Genomic DNA, 16,373 nt, shown 5'->3' on the forward strand with positions numbered 1-16,373 from the left:
TGCAAATATTTTTTCCCATTCTGTCGGTTGTCTCTTCACTCTCCTGACTGTTTCTTTTGCAGTACAGAAACTTCTCAATTTGATGCAATCCCAATAGTTGATTTTGGCTTTGACTGCCTGTGCCTCCCGGGTCTTTTCCAGAAATTCTTTGTCTGTGCCAATATCTTGAAGGGTTTCTCTAATGTTCTCTAGTAACTTGATGGTGTCAGGTCGTAGATTTAGGTCTTTAATCCACGTTGAGTGGATTTTTGTGTAAGGTGAAAGGTAGGGGTCTTGCTTCATGATTCTGCACGTGGAAATCCAATTTTCCCAGCACCATTTATTGAATAGACTGTCCTTGCTCCAGGAATTAGTTTTAGATCCTTGATCAAATATAAGTTGGCTGTAGATGTTTGGGTTGATTTCTGGTGTTTCAATTCTGTTCCATTGGTCTATCCATCTGTTTCTGTACCAGTACCATGCTGTTTTGATTACAACTGCCCTGTAGTATGTCCTGAAATCTGGTATTGTGATGCCTCCGGCTTTGTTTTTGTTGTACATGATTGCTTTAGCTATTCGAGGTCTCTTGTGCCTCCATATAAATTTCAGCACCATTTTTTCCAGATCTGAGAAGAAGGTCTTCGGTATCTTGATTGGTATTGCATTGAATCTGTAAATTGCTTTTGAGAGAATGGACATTTTGATGATATTGATTCTTCCAATCCATGAGCATGGAAGATTTTTCCATTTCTTGGTATCCTCTTCTATTTCTTTCTTTAAGGTTTTGTAATTTTCATCGTAGAGATCTTTAACGTCTTTGGTTAAGTTTATTCCAAGGTATTTGATTGTTTTTGTAGCTCTTGTGAATGGGATTGATCTTAGAAGTTCTTCCTCAGCCATGGCATTGTCTGTGTATACAAAGGCTGTTGAGTTTTGTGCATTGATTTTATACCCTGCTACTTTGCCAAAATCTTCTATGAGTTCCAATAGTCTCTTAGTAGAGTTCTTTGGGTCCCCTAAATACAGAATCATGTCATCTGCAAAGAGGGATAGTTTGAGTTCTTCCTTCCCAATTTGTATCCCTTTAATTTCTTTTTCTTGCCTAATAGCTCTGGCTAGAACCTCCAGAACTATATTGAATAGCAGTGGTGAGAGTGGGCATCCCTGTCTGGTACCAGATTTCAGTGGAAATGCTTCCAACTTTTCCCCATTCAATGGGATGTTGGCTGTGGGTTTTTCATAGATTGCTTTGATTGTATTGAGGAATGTTCCTTCCAAACCCAGTTTGCTTAGAGTTTTCATCATGAAAGGGTGTTGTATTTTATCAAATGCTTTCTCGGCATCTATTGAGATAATCATATGGTTTTTCTTCTGCAGTCTGTTAATGTGGTGTATCACATTGATTGTCTTGCGCACATTAAACCATCCCTGCATACCAGGGATAAATCCCACTTGGTCTGGGTGGATGATCTTTCTGATGTGTTGTTGCATTCTATTGGCGAGAATTTTATTGAGGATTTTTGCATCTATGTTCATCAGGGATATTGGTCTGTAATTCTCTTTCAGTGCTGCATCTTTCTCTGGCTTAGGAATTAAGGTGATGCTGGCTTCATAGAAAGAATTTGGGAGGATTCCCTCTTCTTCGATTGTTCTGAATAGTTTGAGAAGAATTGGAGTTAGTTCTTCTTTAAATGTCTGGTAGAATTCAGCAGTGAATCCATCTGGTCCTGGGCTTTTCTTTGTTGGGAGGGCCTTTATTACTGTTTCAATTTCTGTTTCAGTTATGGGTCTGTTTAGGTTTTTGATGTCTTCCTGGTTCAATTTAGGTAGGTTGCATGTGTCCAGGAATCTATCCATTTCTGATAGGTTTCCCTGTTTGCTGGCATACAAGTCCTTGTAGTAATTTCTGATGATTCTTTTTATTTCTGTGGTGTCTGTTGTTACGTTTCCTTTTTCATCTCTGATTTTATTGATTTGGGTCTTTTCTCTTCTTTTTTAGTTAGTTGGGCCAATGGGGTGTCAATTTTGTTTATTTTTTCAAAAAACCAGCTCCTCGTTTGGCTGATTTTTTGTAATGTTTTTCTTGATTCAATCCTGTTGATTTCTTCTCTGATTTTAATTATTTCTCTTCTCCTACTAGATTTGGGTCTGGTTTGCTGTAGGTTTGCTAGATCCTTGAGGTGAATTGAAAGCTCATCTATTTGGTGCCTTTCCAATTTCTTGATGTAGGCACCTATTGATATAAACTTTCCTCTTAACACTGCTTTTGCTGCGTCCCATAAGTTTTGGTATGTTGTGCTGTTATCCTCATTTACTTCCAGAAAGGTTTTGATTTCTCTTTTGATTTCTTCTATGACCCATTGTTCATTCAGGAGCATGTTGTTCAATCTCCATGTGTTTGCGTATGCTCTAGGGATTCCTGAGTTGCTAATTTCCAACTTCATTCCTTTATGGTCTGAGAAGCTGCATGGTATGATTCTAATTCTTTTGAATTTGCTGAGACTTGCTTTATGGCCTAGTATGTGGTCAATCCTAGAGAAGGTTCCATGTACTGCTGAGAAGAATGTAAAATCTTTAGCTGTAGGATTGAAAGTTCTGTATATATCTGTTAGATCCATTTGGGCTATAGTGTCGTTTAAATCTACTGTATCCTTGTTGATCTTCTGACCGGATGATCTGTGTATTTCTGAGAGTGGAGTATTGAAGTCCCCCAGTACTATTGTATTGGGGTCTAAGTCTCCCTTTAAGTCCGTTAATAAATCTTTTAGATAAACCGGTGCCCTGTAGTTAGGTGCATATACATTGATAATTGTTATATTTTCCTGTTGAATTGATCCCTTAATCATGATATAGTGTCCCTCTTTGTCTCTCTTAACAGTTTTTGTGGTAAAGTTTATGTTGTCCGATATTAAGATGGCTACGCCCGCTCTTTTTTCATTTCTGTTGGCATGGTATATCTTTTTCCAGCCTTTCACTTTCAGTCTGTATGGATCTTTGTTGGAAAGATGTGTTTCTTGTAAGCAGCAAATAGATGGGTTTTGTTCCTTAACCCAATCAGCCAATCGGTGTCTTTTAACTGGACAATTCAGGCCATTCACGTTCAATGTGACTAATGATAAGTGGTAATTTTGCCCTGCCATTTGCCAAAGATAAGTTCTAATATATGCTTTGAATTCCCTGTGATCTTTTGCTGCGAGGTTTCCTTCCTTGATTTTCTTCCTTTACCTTCTTTCATATTGATGACCGTGTTTCTGTGTTTCTGTGTGTAACACATCTTTAAGCATCTTTTGCAGGGCTGGACGAGTGGCAACAAATTCTTTCAATTTCTGTTTGCAATGAAAAGTCTTTATTCCACCTTCATTCACAAATGATAGCTTTGCAGGATATAATATTCTGGGCTGGCAGTTGTTCTCTCTTAGTACCTGGGCTATATCTCGCCATTCCCTCCTAGCTTGTAGAGTTTCTGATGAGAAGTCAGCTGTGAGTCTGATTGGAGATCCTCTGAGAGTAATCTGACGTTTCTCTCTTGCACATTTTAGGATCTTTTATGTTTCACTGTGGAGAGTTTAATTACAATGTGTCGTGGTGTGGATCTCTTTTGGTCATGTTTATTAGGGGTTCTGTGAGCTTCCTGTACTAGGATTTCTCTGTCCTTCTCCAAACCTGGGAAATTTTCTGCTAATATCTCACTAAAAAGGCCTTCTAATCCTTTCTCCCTCTCCATGCCTTCAGAAGTCCTAGAACCCGAATGTTGGGTTTTTTAATAGTATCCTGAAGATTCCCGACAATATGTTTTAGATTTCTAATTTCCTCTTCTTTTCTTTGGTCTGACTGTATCCTTTCCTGTTCTCTGTCTTCTAAGTCCGATATTCTCTCTTCTGCTTCACCCATTCTGTTTGTAAGGCTCTCTATTGTGTTTTTCATTTGATCTATTGAATTCTTCACTTCAGTCACTATCCCAGTTTCCTGTTGTACTAGTTGTTTCGTTTCATTTTGATTCCTCCTTAATATTTCATTTTCACGAGAGAGATTTTCTATCTTGTCCATTAAGGATTTCTGTAGTTCCAGAATTTGTTTTTGAGAACTTCTTAATGTTCTTATCAATTTTTTGAGATCTGCTTCTTGCATTTCTTCTATGTCATCATCTTCATAATCTTGAATTGGGGTGTCTTTTTCATTTGAGGGCGTCATGGTGACTTCCTTGTTTTTATTACCTCGGTTTTTGCGTTTGTTACTTGGCATATTGGAGATATTTTGTTTCTTCACTGTGGTGCTTTTTCTTGTTATACTATGACTCTAGATTAAGTGGACTATCTGTTTTTGATGGAGCCTTAGGGCTTGAGATGGGTGTGGCCTGAGAGCTCTGTTTGGTGTGCCAAAGGTGACACTCCCAGGTTAGGCGTGGTAAATCTCTCTCTCTCTCTTTTTTTTTTTTTTTTTTTGATTCAAAAGGGAAGTAATTCCGCACAGCTGAACGAAGTTGGAGGTAGTTAGCAGGCAAATGATATACCCACAGGAGCCAGAGATCCGAAGCTCTTTCCCAAGAACCCCACAGGGAATCTGTTCTGCCCTCAGAGTGGGCTCAAATTCTCCTTCAGCCTCCCACTGGGTTGCCAAAGTTACGGAATTGTAGCGTCTCTGGAGAGTGCTCACGTGAATTCCATGAGTTCTCTCCCCCACTGTCTCTTTTTTCACAGTCTCAGTTCAGTAGCACCACAAATTTACTAGGTCCTAATCTCCTGTTAATTCGCCCCGCCCAGAGTCAGGTTTTTCTGCTAGGCTCAGGGCCGGTGCAGACCTGAGGTCGCTCTGCTTATGACGTATGTCCAAGATGGCGCCTGCTCTTTGTCTTGCTCGCCCTTGAGAGGTGAGCAGAGAGAGAGAAACTCGTGTCCGTACTAGTCACCCCCCCTTTTTTTTTCTCTCTCTCTCTCTTCCAGTTAGCCTTGTGAACTTCCCCCCCCGGGGGTCGTTCCCTCTAGTCTCCTCTCTCCGCTTGCCTGCCGGTGTCTCGGTCTATTGAGGTTCGGCTCACCTCGCGTTCCAGCGCTGGTGTGTTGAGTCTGCCGCTGGTGTCCCGAACTGTGGGCTCCCACGCTCTCCACGCAGGTCCGCTGTGAGTCACGCATTCCGGAAGAGTTTCTTCTGCTGTTTCCTCCCCTACTCTTCCTTGAACCTGCAGTATCTCCACTTTTATTAAACTATCTCTCCCCAGACTATCAATGTGCTCCCTTCCTATTCCGCCATCTTGCCGGAAACCCCTCCATCACTATTTCAATTTTGTTTCCTTTCTCACTCCTACTTGGGGACTCCAAGTATCTACTAGGTTCCATGAGGCTCCCACAGCTCATCGATTTCTTAAAATTCTCTTTTCTCCCAGTATTTTATTTTGTTTCTAAGTTAAGTGTTTAAATTCACCAATCTTTCTTCTGCAATGTATATTCTGTTAGTTAAATCCAAGCTATTTTTCATTCTACCATTGTAGTTTTCATCTCTAGGAATTTTTTTTGAAATATCTTCCTCATCTGTATTTTTTTAAACACATGGAATTTAACTGTTTTAGGGTACTTCATTCTAGTTGCAGCACAAATTTCCATTGGTGACTTTTTCTTTTCATTATGGATTCTATTTTATTTCTTCTTTGCATGTCTGGTATCTTTGTTAATTTTACTTTATAGTGTATTGTATAATTCTGAATCCCTGTAGTCTCAAGCTTTGTTCTAGGGGCAGTCGAATTTCTTTTTTATTTTTTTATTTTTTTATTTTTTTATTTTTTTTTTTTTATTTTTTGACAGGCAGAGTGGACAGTGAGAGAGAGAGACAGAAAGGTCTTCCTTTTGCCGTTGGTTCACCCTCCAATGGCCGCCGCGGCCAGCGCGCTGCGGCCGGCACACCGCGCTGATCCGATGGCAGGAGCCAGGTACTTATCCTGGTCTCCCATGGGGTGCAGGGCCCAAGCACCTGGGCCATCCTCCACTGCACTCCCTGGCCACAGCAGAGAGCTGGCCTGGAAGAGGGGCAACCGGGACAGAATCTGGCGCCCAGACCGGGAGTAGAACCCGGTGTGCCGGCCCCGCTAGGTGGAGGATTAGCCTAGTGAGCCGCGGCGCCGGCCCAGTCGAATTTCTTAAAAACTTTATTATATGACTTGAAGATTTTTAACAAGGACAAGAACAGTATTAATTCTAGGGATACTATACACTATTATGGTGAGACTTTTTTGATTGCTTCTGTATTTCAGACAGAACAGTTCATCTAGTCTCCCCATCTTGTGAAGAAATCAAAGTTTTTGCAGGTACATGCCATTCTTTTTGTTTTTTTGGATGTGCCTAATTTATAGTTAGTTAAATTCATCTTTACTTTCTACTAAAGGCATTTAATATCCCAATATTCATTTTCATTGGGATCTAGCCAATTGTGACAAGGCTTGATATGTAACCCCCCTTTTGGCTTATTTATCAATTTAAAAAATTTAGATTCTATTTCCTATATATTCTGATAGTTGCTTTTAAGCTTTCAGTTTTGTGGGCATTTTGTTTTGTTTGCCTCTTTTGCTGTTACCTTTTTACTGCATGTGATTAGATAAGGGGATCTCAGTAAACTTTGTGGAAAATGTATGCTATGAAAATAAAACTCTGGATTTCAAAGTATTTTTCAGCAAAATAAATTTCTAATTTTCTCATGAATTTTTTGAAGTCATTTTTTATAGTCTACTTAGTTTAACCCTTTTGTAACTTTATTCTTGCCCCCAAGGTTGAATTAACTGACATTTTTTTCTGAATGTTTGTAAGTTTGCAAATAATTTTAATACCATCTGTTGGGTTCCCACCTGCCTGCAGCTGTATGTGTGCATGTGTGATTATACTAATACTGCCACTGAACTTCTCATTATTATTATACATCATGCTATTTACTGAAGTTTTGAAATGATTCCTTGACATGTTATTGGGTGTTGTGCTGCCCCTTGATTGTAGGGAACAATCAAGACACAGAACACTAAGCCGGCGCCGTGGCTCAATAGGCTAATCCTCCACCTTGCGGCGCAGGCACACCGGGTTCTAGTCCCGGTTGGGGCGCCGGATTCTGTCCCGGTTGCCCCTCTTCCAGGCCAGCTCTCTGCTATGGCCAGGGAGTGCAGTGGAGGATGGCCCAGGTGCTTGGGCCCTGCACCCCATGGGAGACCAGGAAAAGCACCTGGCTCCTGGCTCCTGCCAGGATCAGCGCGGTGCGCCGGCTGCAGCGGCGGCCATTGGAGGGTGAACCAACGGCAAAAAGGAAGACCTTTCTCTCTCTGTCTCTCTCTCTCACTGTCCACTCTGCCTGTCAAAAAAAAAAAAAGACACAGAACACTGTTGGCAAAATTCATGGTTTATAGGGCCATAGTTTTATATGATATAAATTCATCTTGTCCACTCAAAAATGTCTGACATTGCTTCAGGGACAATGTTTGCACATACAGTTAGTTTCAGTACTCAAACTGCTAGTCAGTCTCATTTCTACATAAGTAGATGAATGAGATATAATTCAAAATCCAATGAAAAATCTTAGAAGGCAAAAATTAAAGTGACAGAACTATATGACGGAAAAGTAAAACATTTCCCTTTGCCATAACACTTACCTTAACGGGCCCAATATAGGGAGATCCTCTAATTGTTGCCAGTGAGACTTGAGAGTCTTCTAACTGCGCTAATATGTCATCTACAGATGAAATAATTAAGATGGAATCCTTCTCTGTGTGATGAAGGACTAAGTGTAAGGGAGTAGTGTTCCAAAGATGAATTATCTTAAGCAGCAGTTTTTCAAGAGCAGCTTCATTAGTTGCTGAGGCTGATATTTCTTTTATTTCATGTTCATAATGGAACATCTAAAACGAACAAATTTTTAACACTGAGTCATACAAGCAATTCCTGGTACATTTAAAATGGAAGATATAAATGTATGCTTTGAAGGGTACTTCATAAATATTAACTATGCAATTTCAAATTGAGTTTCCATGCTAACCAAAGGCATCATGAGCTAACCTTCACAACAATCTTTTTCAGTATCTATCCTCCTACCTAATTCACATTTTCATGTTCCGTGAAAATTTGGAGTGTTCCTCTTACTCATCATAAAGAATATATATATATACACTTTGTGTGTATGCAGACATTGCCTTCAGCTAATGCCAATAGCATTTCCTTCAGCTTTCTCTCCTTCACACTAATGCCTACTGCTTAGGTAACTCGTGACATGATTTTACTCTGTATACTAATCCTGGGATATATTCATCCAAGAAAATGCAAGCTCCAATGAACCACACTTCCATGATCTCCCTTTCTATACCACATCAAAATACATTAACACGCTATAAGCAGGACTTCTTGCCATGTGTACTGATTTCCAGTTCCCACTGGATAAGACCCTGACGTAAGAACTTTGTATTCAGTCACTGTAATAGAGGCACTTGGGGAGCTTCTCTCCTCTATGTCTTGGAATTCACTAGCTGTGCTTATTGCTTTTAATCCCTGGTTAGAATTTGCATCACCTCCATGGAGTTAAGGATCCCTGGGTCTTGGTAGTGCAGCTCAGTGGGTGCTTTGAATAGGTATGACTGATTTTTATCATCTCTTACGGGCCTACCAAAGGTGTGTACATGGACAGGACCGTTAGCGGCTTGCTTGTAGCCTTTCTTAACAGCTTCAGGAATGGAATTTACATTTTGACATAGATTACACAGCCAAAGGCAGATAAGGAAACACAGAATCCCCATGATTCTATACTGAAGAAATAAATCACTTTGTGCCTAACATTCTGAGATTGGTTCACAGGGTAAAGTGTAAGCGAAGTTTCAGCTGAGTGAATCTAGCCCCATCAAGTCTTCATGGTCCAAGTTTCAGACTTGACTGACAAGTGGTCAGACCTTCCAACTGACTTGGTAGTATCTGGAAAGTTTCAGATAAATCTTAATACCCGTAATCAATTACCAACCTCTGTTATGATGCATAGGGATTCCTAAAGTGTAAATGATCAACCATAAAGTAGCAGTGTTCATTTTAGGCATGCCATTGATCTCTTTCTCCTAACTTTAAGACATCCGTTCCATATGATAAGGCATTTTAGAGCTGGCACAACATCATGGAAACAATGACTGTCACATATGATTGCATGACATCATAATTTCTTCGTTTGATAAGATCACAAATGAACTTCTAATAAGGCCTATTCTGGAAAGTCTTGGGGCAGAAACACTAGTCTGAGTTAGTCTCAAATGTGAGTATTAGTAAGCAAAGCAAGTTTGACCTGAGTTCCTGGGCTCAGTCCTGTTCACCTAAGTACCACATTGCAGTGGACAAGCTGTCAGATTTCTACAGGATTATTAAAATGTTCCAGAAACCCAGAGTTCAGTTGAGAGCACTAGCCACTGCCACCTTACCACCCTTGAGTATTGCCATTAACCTCAAGAAGGAGAAAGGGTTCCTCTAACTCCTGGCTATGGTGTTTCACAGTCTGAAAATGAGACTAACGGTGTTGTTCATTTTTGTTCACATACAAAACTACCTTAAGTCTGGACTCCAAAAACTGTGGGAGAGGTGGCTTCCTTTTTAAACTATCTGTTCATGCTGGAAACATAGGGACAGGTCATTGGAACCCTTTGAGGTATTACAGGCCACTGACCCCAGATCACCAGCTGCTCCCCTCTGTGCCTATCTCCCTAAACTTGTGTTGCTTGTGACTATACTTACCCTCTACCGAAGACTTTGAAAATGAATGTCTCATTGACAGTGTGCCAGATTTTCAGTACACTGGTTTGAATAAACTCAGCTGTTGGCACTGGGCCTTGCATTCTGAAATTACCTGGAATATCTTGTTCAATTCTCCTTTGTCTTATAGACCAGTTAGGAGGCTCTGATAAAGATCCAGGAAAGTATGAGATACTTAGGATGCGGTCTGAGAGAGCAAGCAAAGTGCAATGATCAGTTCATGATTTTTAGTGTAAGCGGTTGGAAGAATGGAATTGCCATTAACTGATTCACAGAAGATGGAGCGTAGAACTTGGTAGATGGAAAGTGAAAAGTGAATTTATCTAGCTAACTTTGAAATCTCTCTCAGACATATAAGTGGTGATGTTAAATAGGAAATGGGATATGTACGTCTGGAGCTCACAGGGGGATTGAGATTAGGACTCAAGATATAAAATGATCTAATTTTTTTTAACTTTTATTTAATGAATATAAATTTCCAAAGTACAGCTTATGGATTACAATGGCTCCCCCCCCATAACTTCCCTCCCATCCGCAACCCTCCCCTTTCCCACTCCCTCTCCCCTTCCATTCACATCAAGATTCATTTTCGATTATCTTTATATACAGAAGATCAGTTTAGTATACATTAAGTAAAGATTTCAACAGTTTGCTCCCACACAGAAACATAAAGCGAAAAATAATAGATGATTTTTTAAATGATGATGAAATCAGATCAGACCTATTGTCATGTTTAATCCCAGTGAGAGTCAAGTTGGGAATTGATAATTTTTTTTTTTACAGAAGATCAGTTTAGTATACATTAAGTAAAGATTTCAACAGTTTGCACCCCCATAGAAACACAAAGTGAAATATACTGTTTGAGTACTCGTTATAGCATTAAATCTCAATGTATAGCACACTAAGGACAAAGATCCTACATGAGGAGTAAGTGCACAGTGGCTCCTGTTGTTGACTTAACAAATTGACACTCTTGTTTATGGCATCAGTAATCACCCTAGGCTCTTGTCAAGAGCTGCCAAGGCTATGGAAGCCCCCTGAGTTCACTGACTCTGATCATATTTAGACAAGGTCATGGTCAAAGTGGAAGTTCTCTCCTCCTTTCAGAGAAAGGTATCTCCTTCTTTGATGACCCATTCTTTCCACTGGGATCTCACTCGTGGAGATCTTTCATTTAGGTTTTTTTTTTTTTTTCAGAGTGTCTTGGCTTTCCATGCCTGAAATAGTCTCATGGGCATTTCAGCCGGATCTGCATGCCTTAAGGGCTGATTCTGAGGCCAGAGTGCTGTTAGGACATTTGCCATTCTATGGGTCTGCTGTGTATCTCACTTCCCATGTTGGATCCTTCTCTCCCTTTTTGATTCTATCAGCTAGTATTTGCAGACACTATTCTTGTTTATGTGATCCCTTTGGTTCTTAGTCCTATCATTACGATCAATTGTGAACAGAAATTGATCACTGGGACTAGTGAGATGGCATTGGTACATGCCACCTCGATGGGATTGAATTCGAATCCCCTGGTATGTTTCTAACTCTACCGTTTGAGGTAAGTCAGTTTGAGCATGTCCCGAATTGCACATCTCTTCCCTCTCTTATTCCCTCAAATGATCTAATTTTTAAAATCAATTAAATTTGCCTTTTGAATTTTTTCTTCTTTTTAAGAAAATTTCCCACCTTCCTAATTACAACAGATTATTTAGTAGAGATTTATAGGTTTCAAATGCTGGTTTTGATTATATTAAATAATACAGACCATGAAATATTAAACATTGATGAGGCTTACTGTAAGATGTGCATGAATGTAGGGTACATTTTAACCTTGAAGATATTGAAAAATTGTTTTTATATAAAACTTACAAACCAAATAGTTGCTAATTATGCATTTAAAATATTATAGCAAATTATTGGTAAGACTATCCTAGTACATTCTTAATATTTTTATTTTATACAGAACAGAATTCAGTGATTTTGATTTTTCTCTTCCTTTAAAATGTATTCTAAGAAGTAGCATTGCTAAATAAGGAAAGACTAATTTCATTTGTTATGCATTAAAACTAGCATCACTGTTTTGTAACATCTAGATGATAATGGTATAAAGAATCGCCTACCCAATGACTCCATTTAGACAATGTCCTACCACCTATCATCTAATAGACTCTTACTTTCCTACTCTGTGAACTCACTTTTCTAATCCCTGATCCCTGTGTATTTAATATTACCTACTTAAAGTTGGCCCTCCTGGCATTTCAACCTATTCTCATTTACCTTGAGGTTTAGAAGGTCTTCTATGGTGCGGCCTTTATAAAAGGAAATTGAATTTCCAGTAATCTCCTGGAGAGCCTCCCAATGCCTTGGCTTCAGATGAGAGTTTCCCAGAGCTACAATGGCAGGCAGCTTCTGTTTAAACTCTGTCACTGACTGCTTAAGATTTGTAAGCACATCATTTGCAGGTAAACCTATAAATTACAAATGAGGAAGCTTTATAATATGCTCACCATATTTTTTAAAACGAAAACTGAGAATATAAGCATTTTTCCTTAAAATTTGTTAAGTAATGCAATGCTAATTTATTGGTTACTAATCTGAATTATAATATAAAATAATAAGCTTCAATAACATCACCCTTCCATAAGAATCAACTCTATATTAAAATAAAAAGAAATAGCTATCAGGACAGGTGACTAACTACTACAGGGCTTCCCCAATTCTCACTGACAAGATAAATATTCAGATGGATAGTACATACACACACATACAGAAGACTGACATACATTGTGGACTTTTAAATTTTGCTAAGCAAGGAAGAGCATCAAGGGGAAAACAGTCTATCACTTCCATTTGATAAAGAAAATATTTCTATTGCTGACCTATAGGAAATGTAGGTGACAATAAATTGGTCTGTTCTCTGGCAGTGGCAAGCCACTGAGTTAGAGGGCTCAGAACCTATGCATTTGAAGGTTTACCCTTGTAATCTTTCTTGCTCAGTTTAGAAAAGGGGCTGGGGAGTACAGAAACAGAACTGGGGACTCAGGAGAGCCGAAAGCTCCACACTCACTCTTGAGAAACCAGTGCGTACAGATGAGAATGCTTTTATAAAGCCCTATTGAATAGTAAAGTGTTTTTCAAGACCTATTTAAATCAAAGGTCCAAAGACTATCTGAGTTCTTGCCACTACAGGCTTTGGCAAAGAGCAAGATTTTATTCAGAAAACTAAGTAACAGAAGGCATTGGCTACGTGTCACTTTAAATCTTGTTCTCAAACGTGTACACAGCAGCGTATTGCGAGGGCACGCACCCAGCGTTATGTTCCGGCATAAGACTGTGAGTTGTCACCAGTTTTTTTTTTCTCTAAACTTTCTGTGCTATTACAATTTATAAACAAGAAAACCATTTTCCTAGCCTTTCTGTAGAAGAAATTTTGCTTAGGTATAGCTGAAATGATAAGGGGACAAAGTTCTCTCAGCCAGGCCATGACCTCACAGAACACTCTCACGGGACACTACTCCTGCATTGCCAAGATTCCAGATTGGGGGATTAGCATGTCGAAGAACCTCCCAGAATGGCTTTTTTTTATTTTTATTTTTTTAAACAAAGCTTTGATCTGTTTCTTGGCTCACCCAATAGTGCCTCCCGATGCTGCCCCTCCAGCCCCTGCCTACAGGGGAAAGCAGCAGGGCCAGTGTTCATGCCCAGAGGGCATTCTGAGAGCATGCTGGGTGAGAAAGCTCAAGAACACCCTTACCTTTTTCTAGTACAGAGATGGTGTCCAACCACTTCGAAACATTTCTCTGTATCGATTCTACATCCATAGTTTGAAGAGAACAACTCTTCCATTCCTGATAGAGGCTTCCCCACTCCTCCCGTGTTTCCCATAACATCCGCCTCAAACTTAAGTCATACTCAATGTCACAGATCTCGGCAAACACAATCCGCGTGATTTCTTCCATGCTAAGAGAGTGCATCTGAAAGTGCAAATCCTCAAAACGATCCTGAAAGCTCGAACACAACTGAGCCTTGACAGATAAGCTGGCAGCCTCTTCCGAGAGGGTCCGGATAATTTCCTGGGCTGTCGTCACTTGTGTAGCAATACACAACAGAACAGGGGTTCTTATCTGAAAAGTAACAGTAAGACCTTCTAAGAAACCACAGTGTTCCCAGCTTAGACATGCTTTACTGATAGAGCACTGTAGTGTATCATCTAGGTCGTAATACAATGAGTGAAGTTGGAACTGTCATCACCATTTGCCTCAAAGGCCTGGAAAAATTTTAGGAGTTTTCAACTCCCCCATTTCGGCCCCTCCCCCCACTTTTTTTCCCCCACCAAGGGCCCTTTTAGCAATCTGTTGACACCCTTGGAAAAGTGTCAGTTCCACCCATGTCTTGCCTACATACATTCATAGTTGAAGAACATGCTAAATTCTAGTTAGGGGTTAATTAAAATATTCATAGAGATGTAATTTTATTTTCCATTCAAGCTCACAAGCCACCAAAATTGTGTCTATGAACCCCAAGGTAGGAATACTCGGATTAGATTGACCAAGATTCCATGAAACGCAAATATCCAAATGCTTAAGCATCCATGAAACTAAGAACAAATTTTTAATGAAAAAAAAAAAACAAAACTTACTTCAGATTTTAAATTACTAACAGCAACCCGTAGACCAATGACATATGCTTCCAAATTTTCCTTGAATTTAGTCATAGCAGCACTTTTGTTTGTTTCATATAACTTCACAGATGTTTTTAGTTGACTGAACTTGAAAAAAAGGACTTCAAACATTGCAATTTGCTGTTCTGAAATATGAATCTGGTAATTCCGCACAACAGAGTACAGCTGAGAAATTGTCAAGTACTCTTTTTCTAACATAGATATTTTTGAGGAAATTGTGTCCAAAAAAACAAAATGTTCCACAAATTCTTCTATTTCAATGGGATTATATTTCAGCTGTTGCACTGATGATTCTATGACCTGAAATCATTCACATGTCAATTATAATTATGCAATGATTGTTCACTCTTTTAGAACACAGTAATTTCTTTTAAGAAGACTCTAAGTATTATTTAATTACTAGGGCATTAACATGATCAAATACTACTGTTAACAGAATATAGCTCAATGTATATCACATATAAAACAAATGCTACCAAGATATAAAAGCAACATTCTGAATAATTACTTTTAAGAAATAAATGTAATGAAAAAGAGTACAAATTGGAGTTCAAACAGTGCATAACGACTGTGTCATGTTTTGAGCGTGTTACACTGACCTTATTCAGCTATATATAATGTTTTCTAATTAGGTATTATTTTCCTGCCCAGGAGAAATTGAGTCTCAGGTTCATTAATCCATGATCAGAAATTCAGTTATAGTGAGTTATAGAACTACGATTCAAACTCACATCTGATTCCAAATCCATTTTTTTTTTTACCATACTGGTATCCATTATATAGCATCCATTCTTCCCATAAGTATATGTCATTCTTTAAGATTTTTAAGGCAATTGCATTTCTACTTCAAATTCTAACTTTTAGTTCATGTTTCAAAGCTTTTTAATATTTGAAACGTAGAGTTATAGAGAGGCAGAGGCAGAGAGGGAAAGAGCGAGCTTCCATCCGCTGGTTTGTTCACCAATTGGCCACAATGGCTGGAGCTGGGCCAATCTGAAGCCAGGAGCTTCTTCCAGGTCTTCCCAAGTGGGTGCAGGGGCCCAAGGACCTGGGCCATCTTCTACTGCTTTCCCAGGCCACAGCAGAGAGCTGGATCAGAAGTGGAGCAGCCGGGTCTTGAACTGGTGCCTATATGGGATGTTGGCACTGCAGGTGGTGGCTGTATCCACTAAGCCCCAGGGCCAGCCCTATGACTTTATTTTATGACAAGACATCATAAACTTGACCTTTAAAATGAGGGTTACAGTGCCAACCCCACCACGTTGAGTTAAAAGAACTAATAGCAACCCACAAATGCTTTCAAAATAGTCAAGGGGGATTTCCGGCAAGATGGCGGAATAAGAAGGGAGCACACTGATAGTCTGGGGAGAGATAGTTTAATAAAAGTGGAGATACTGCAGGTTCAAGGAAGAGTAGGGGAGGAAACAGCAGAAGAAACTCTTCCGGAACGCGTGACTCACAGCGGACCTGCGTGGAGAGCGTGGGAGCCCACAATTCGGGACATCAGCGGCAGACTCAACACACCAGCGCTGGAACGCAAGGTGAGCCGAACCTCAATAGCCCGAGACACCGGCAGGCAAGCGGAGAGAGGAGACTAGAGGGAACGACCCCCGGGGGGGGGGAAGTTCACAAGGCTAACTGGAAGAGAGAGAGAGAGAGAAAAAAGGGTGACTAGTACGGACACGAGTTTCTCTCTCTCCGCTCACCTCTCAAGGGCGAGCAAGACAAAGAGCAGGCGCCATCTTGGACATACGTCATAAGCAGAGCGACCTCAGGTCTGCACCGGCCCTGAGCCTAGCAGAAAAACCTGACTCTGGGCGGGGCGAATTAACAGGAGATTAGGACCTAGTAAATTTGTGGTGATACTGAACTGAGACTGTGAAAAAAGAGACGGTGGGGGAGAGAACTCACGGAATTCACGTGAGCACTCTCCAGAGACGCTACAATTCCATAACTTTGGCAACCCAGTGGGAGGCTGAAGG

General features: G+C 40.0%; 1 protein-coding gene across 1 annotated transcript in view; it reads right to left on the minus strand.

The window, feature by feature from the left end:
- DNAH14 (dynein axonemal heavy chain 14) overlaps positions 1 to 16,373 on the minus strand; it is a 321,439-nt gene that overhangs the window by 219,553 nt on the left and 85,513 nt on the right. Inside the window, exons 18-21 of the mRNA XM_089311474.1 lie at positions 14,350 to 14,691; positions 13,465 to 13,834; positions 11,988 to 12,178; positions 7,598 to 7,843 (exon numbers count right to left, since the gene is read on the minus strand). Of these exons, the coding sequence (XP_089167600.1) occupies positions 7,598 to 7,843; positions 11,988 to 12,178; positions 13,465 to 13,834; positions 14,350 to 14,691 (1,149 nt within the window). The remainder of the gene's footprint in view (positions 1 to 7,597; positions 7,844 to 11,987; positions 12,179 to 13,464; positions 13,835 to 14,349; positions 14,692 to 16,373) is intronic.

Source organism: Oryctolagus cuniculus, chromosome 13, assembly GCF_051225735.1.
Source record: "Oryctolagus cuniculus isolate XC-2025 breed Fujian yellow rabbit chromosome 13, ASM5122573v1, whole genome shotgun sequence".
NCBI lineage: Eukaryota > Metazoa > Chordata > Mammalia > Lagomorpha > Leporidae > Oryctolagus > Oryctolagus cuniculus.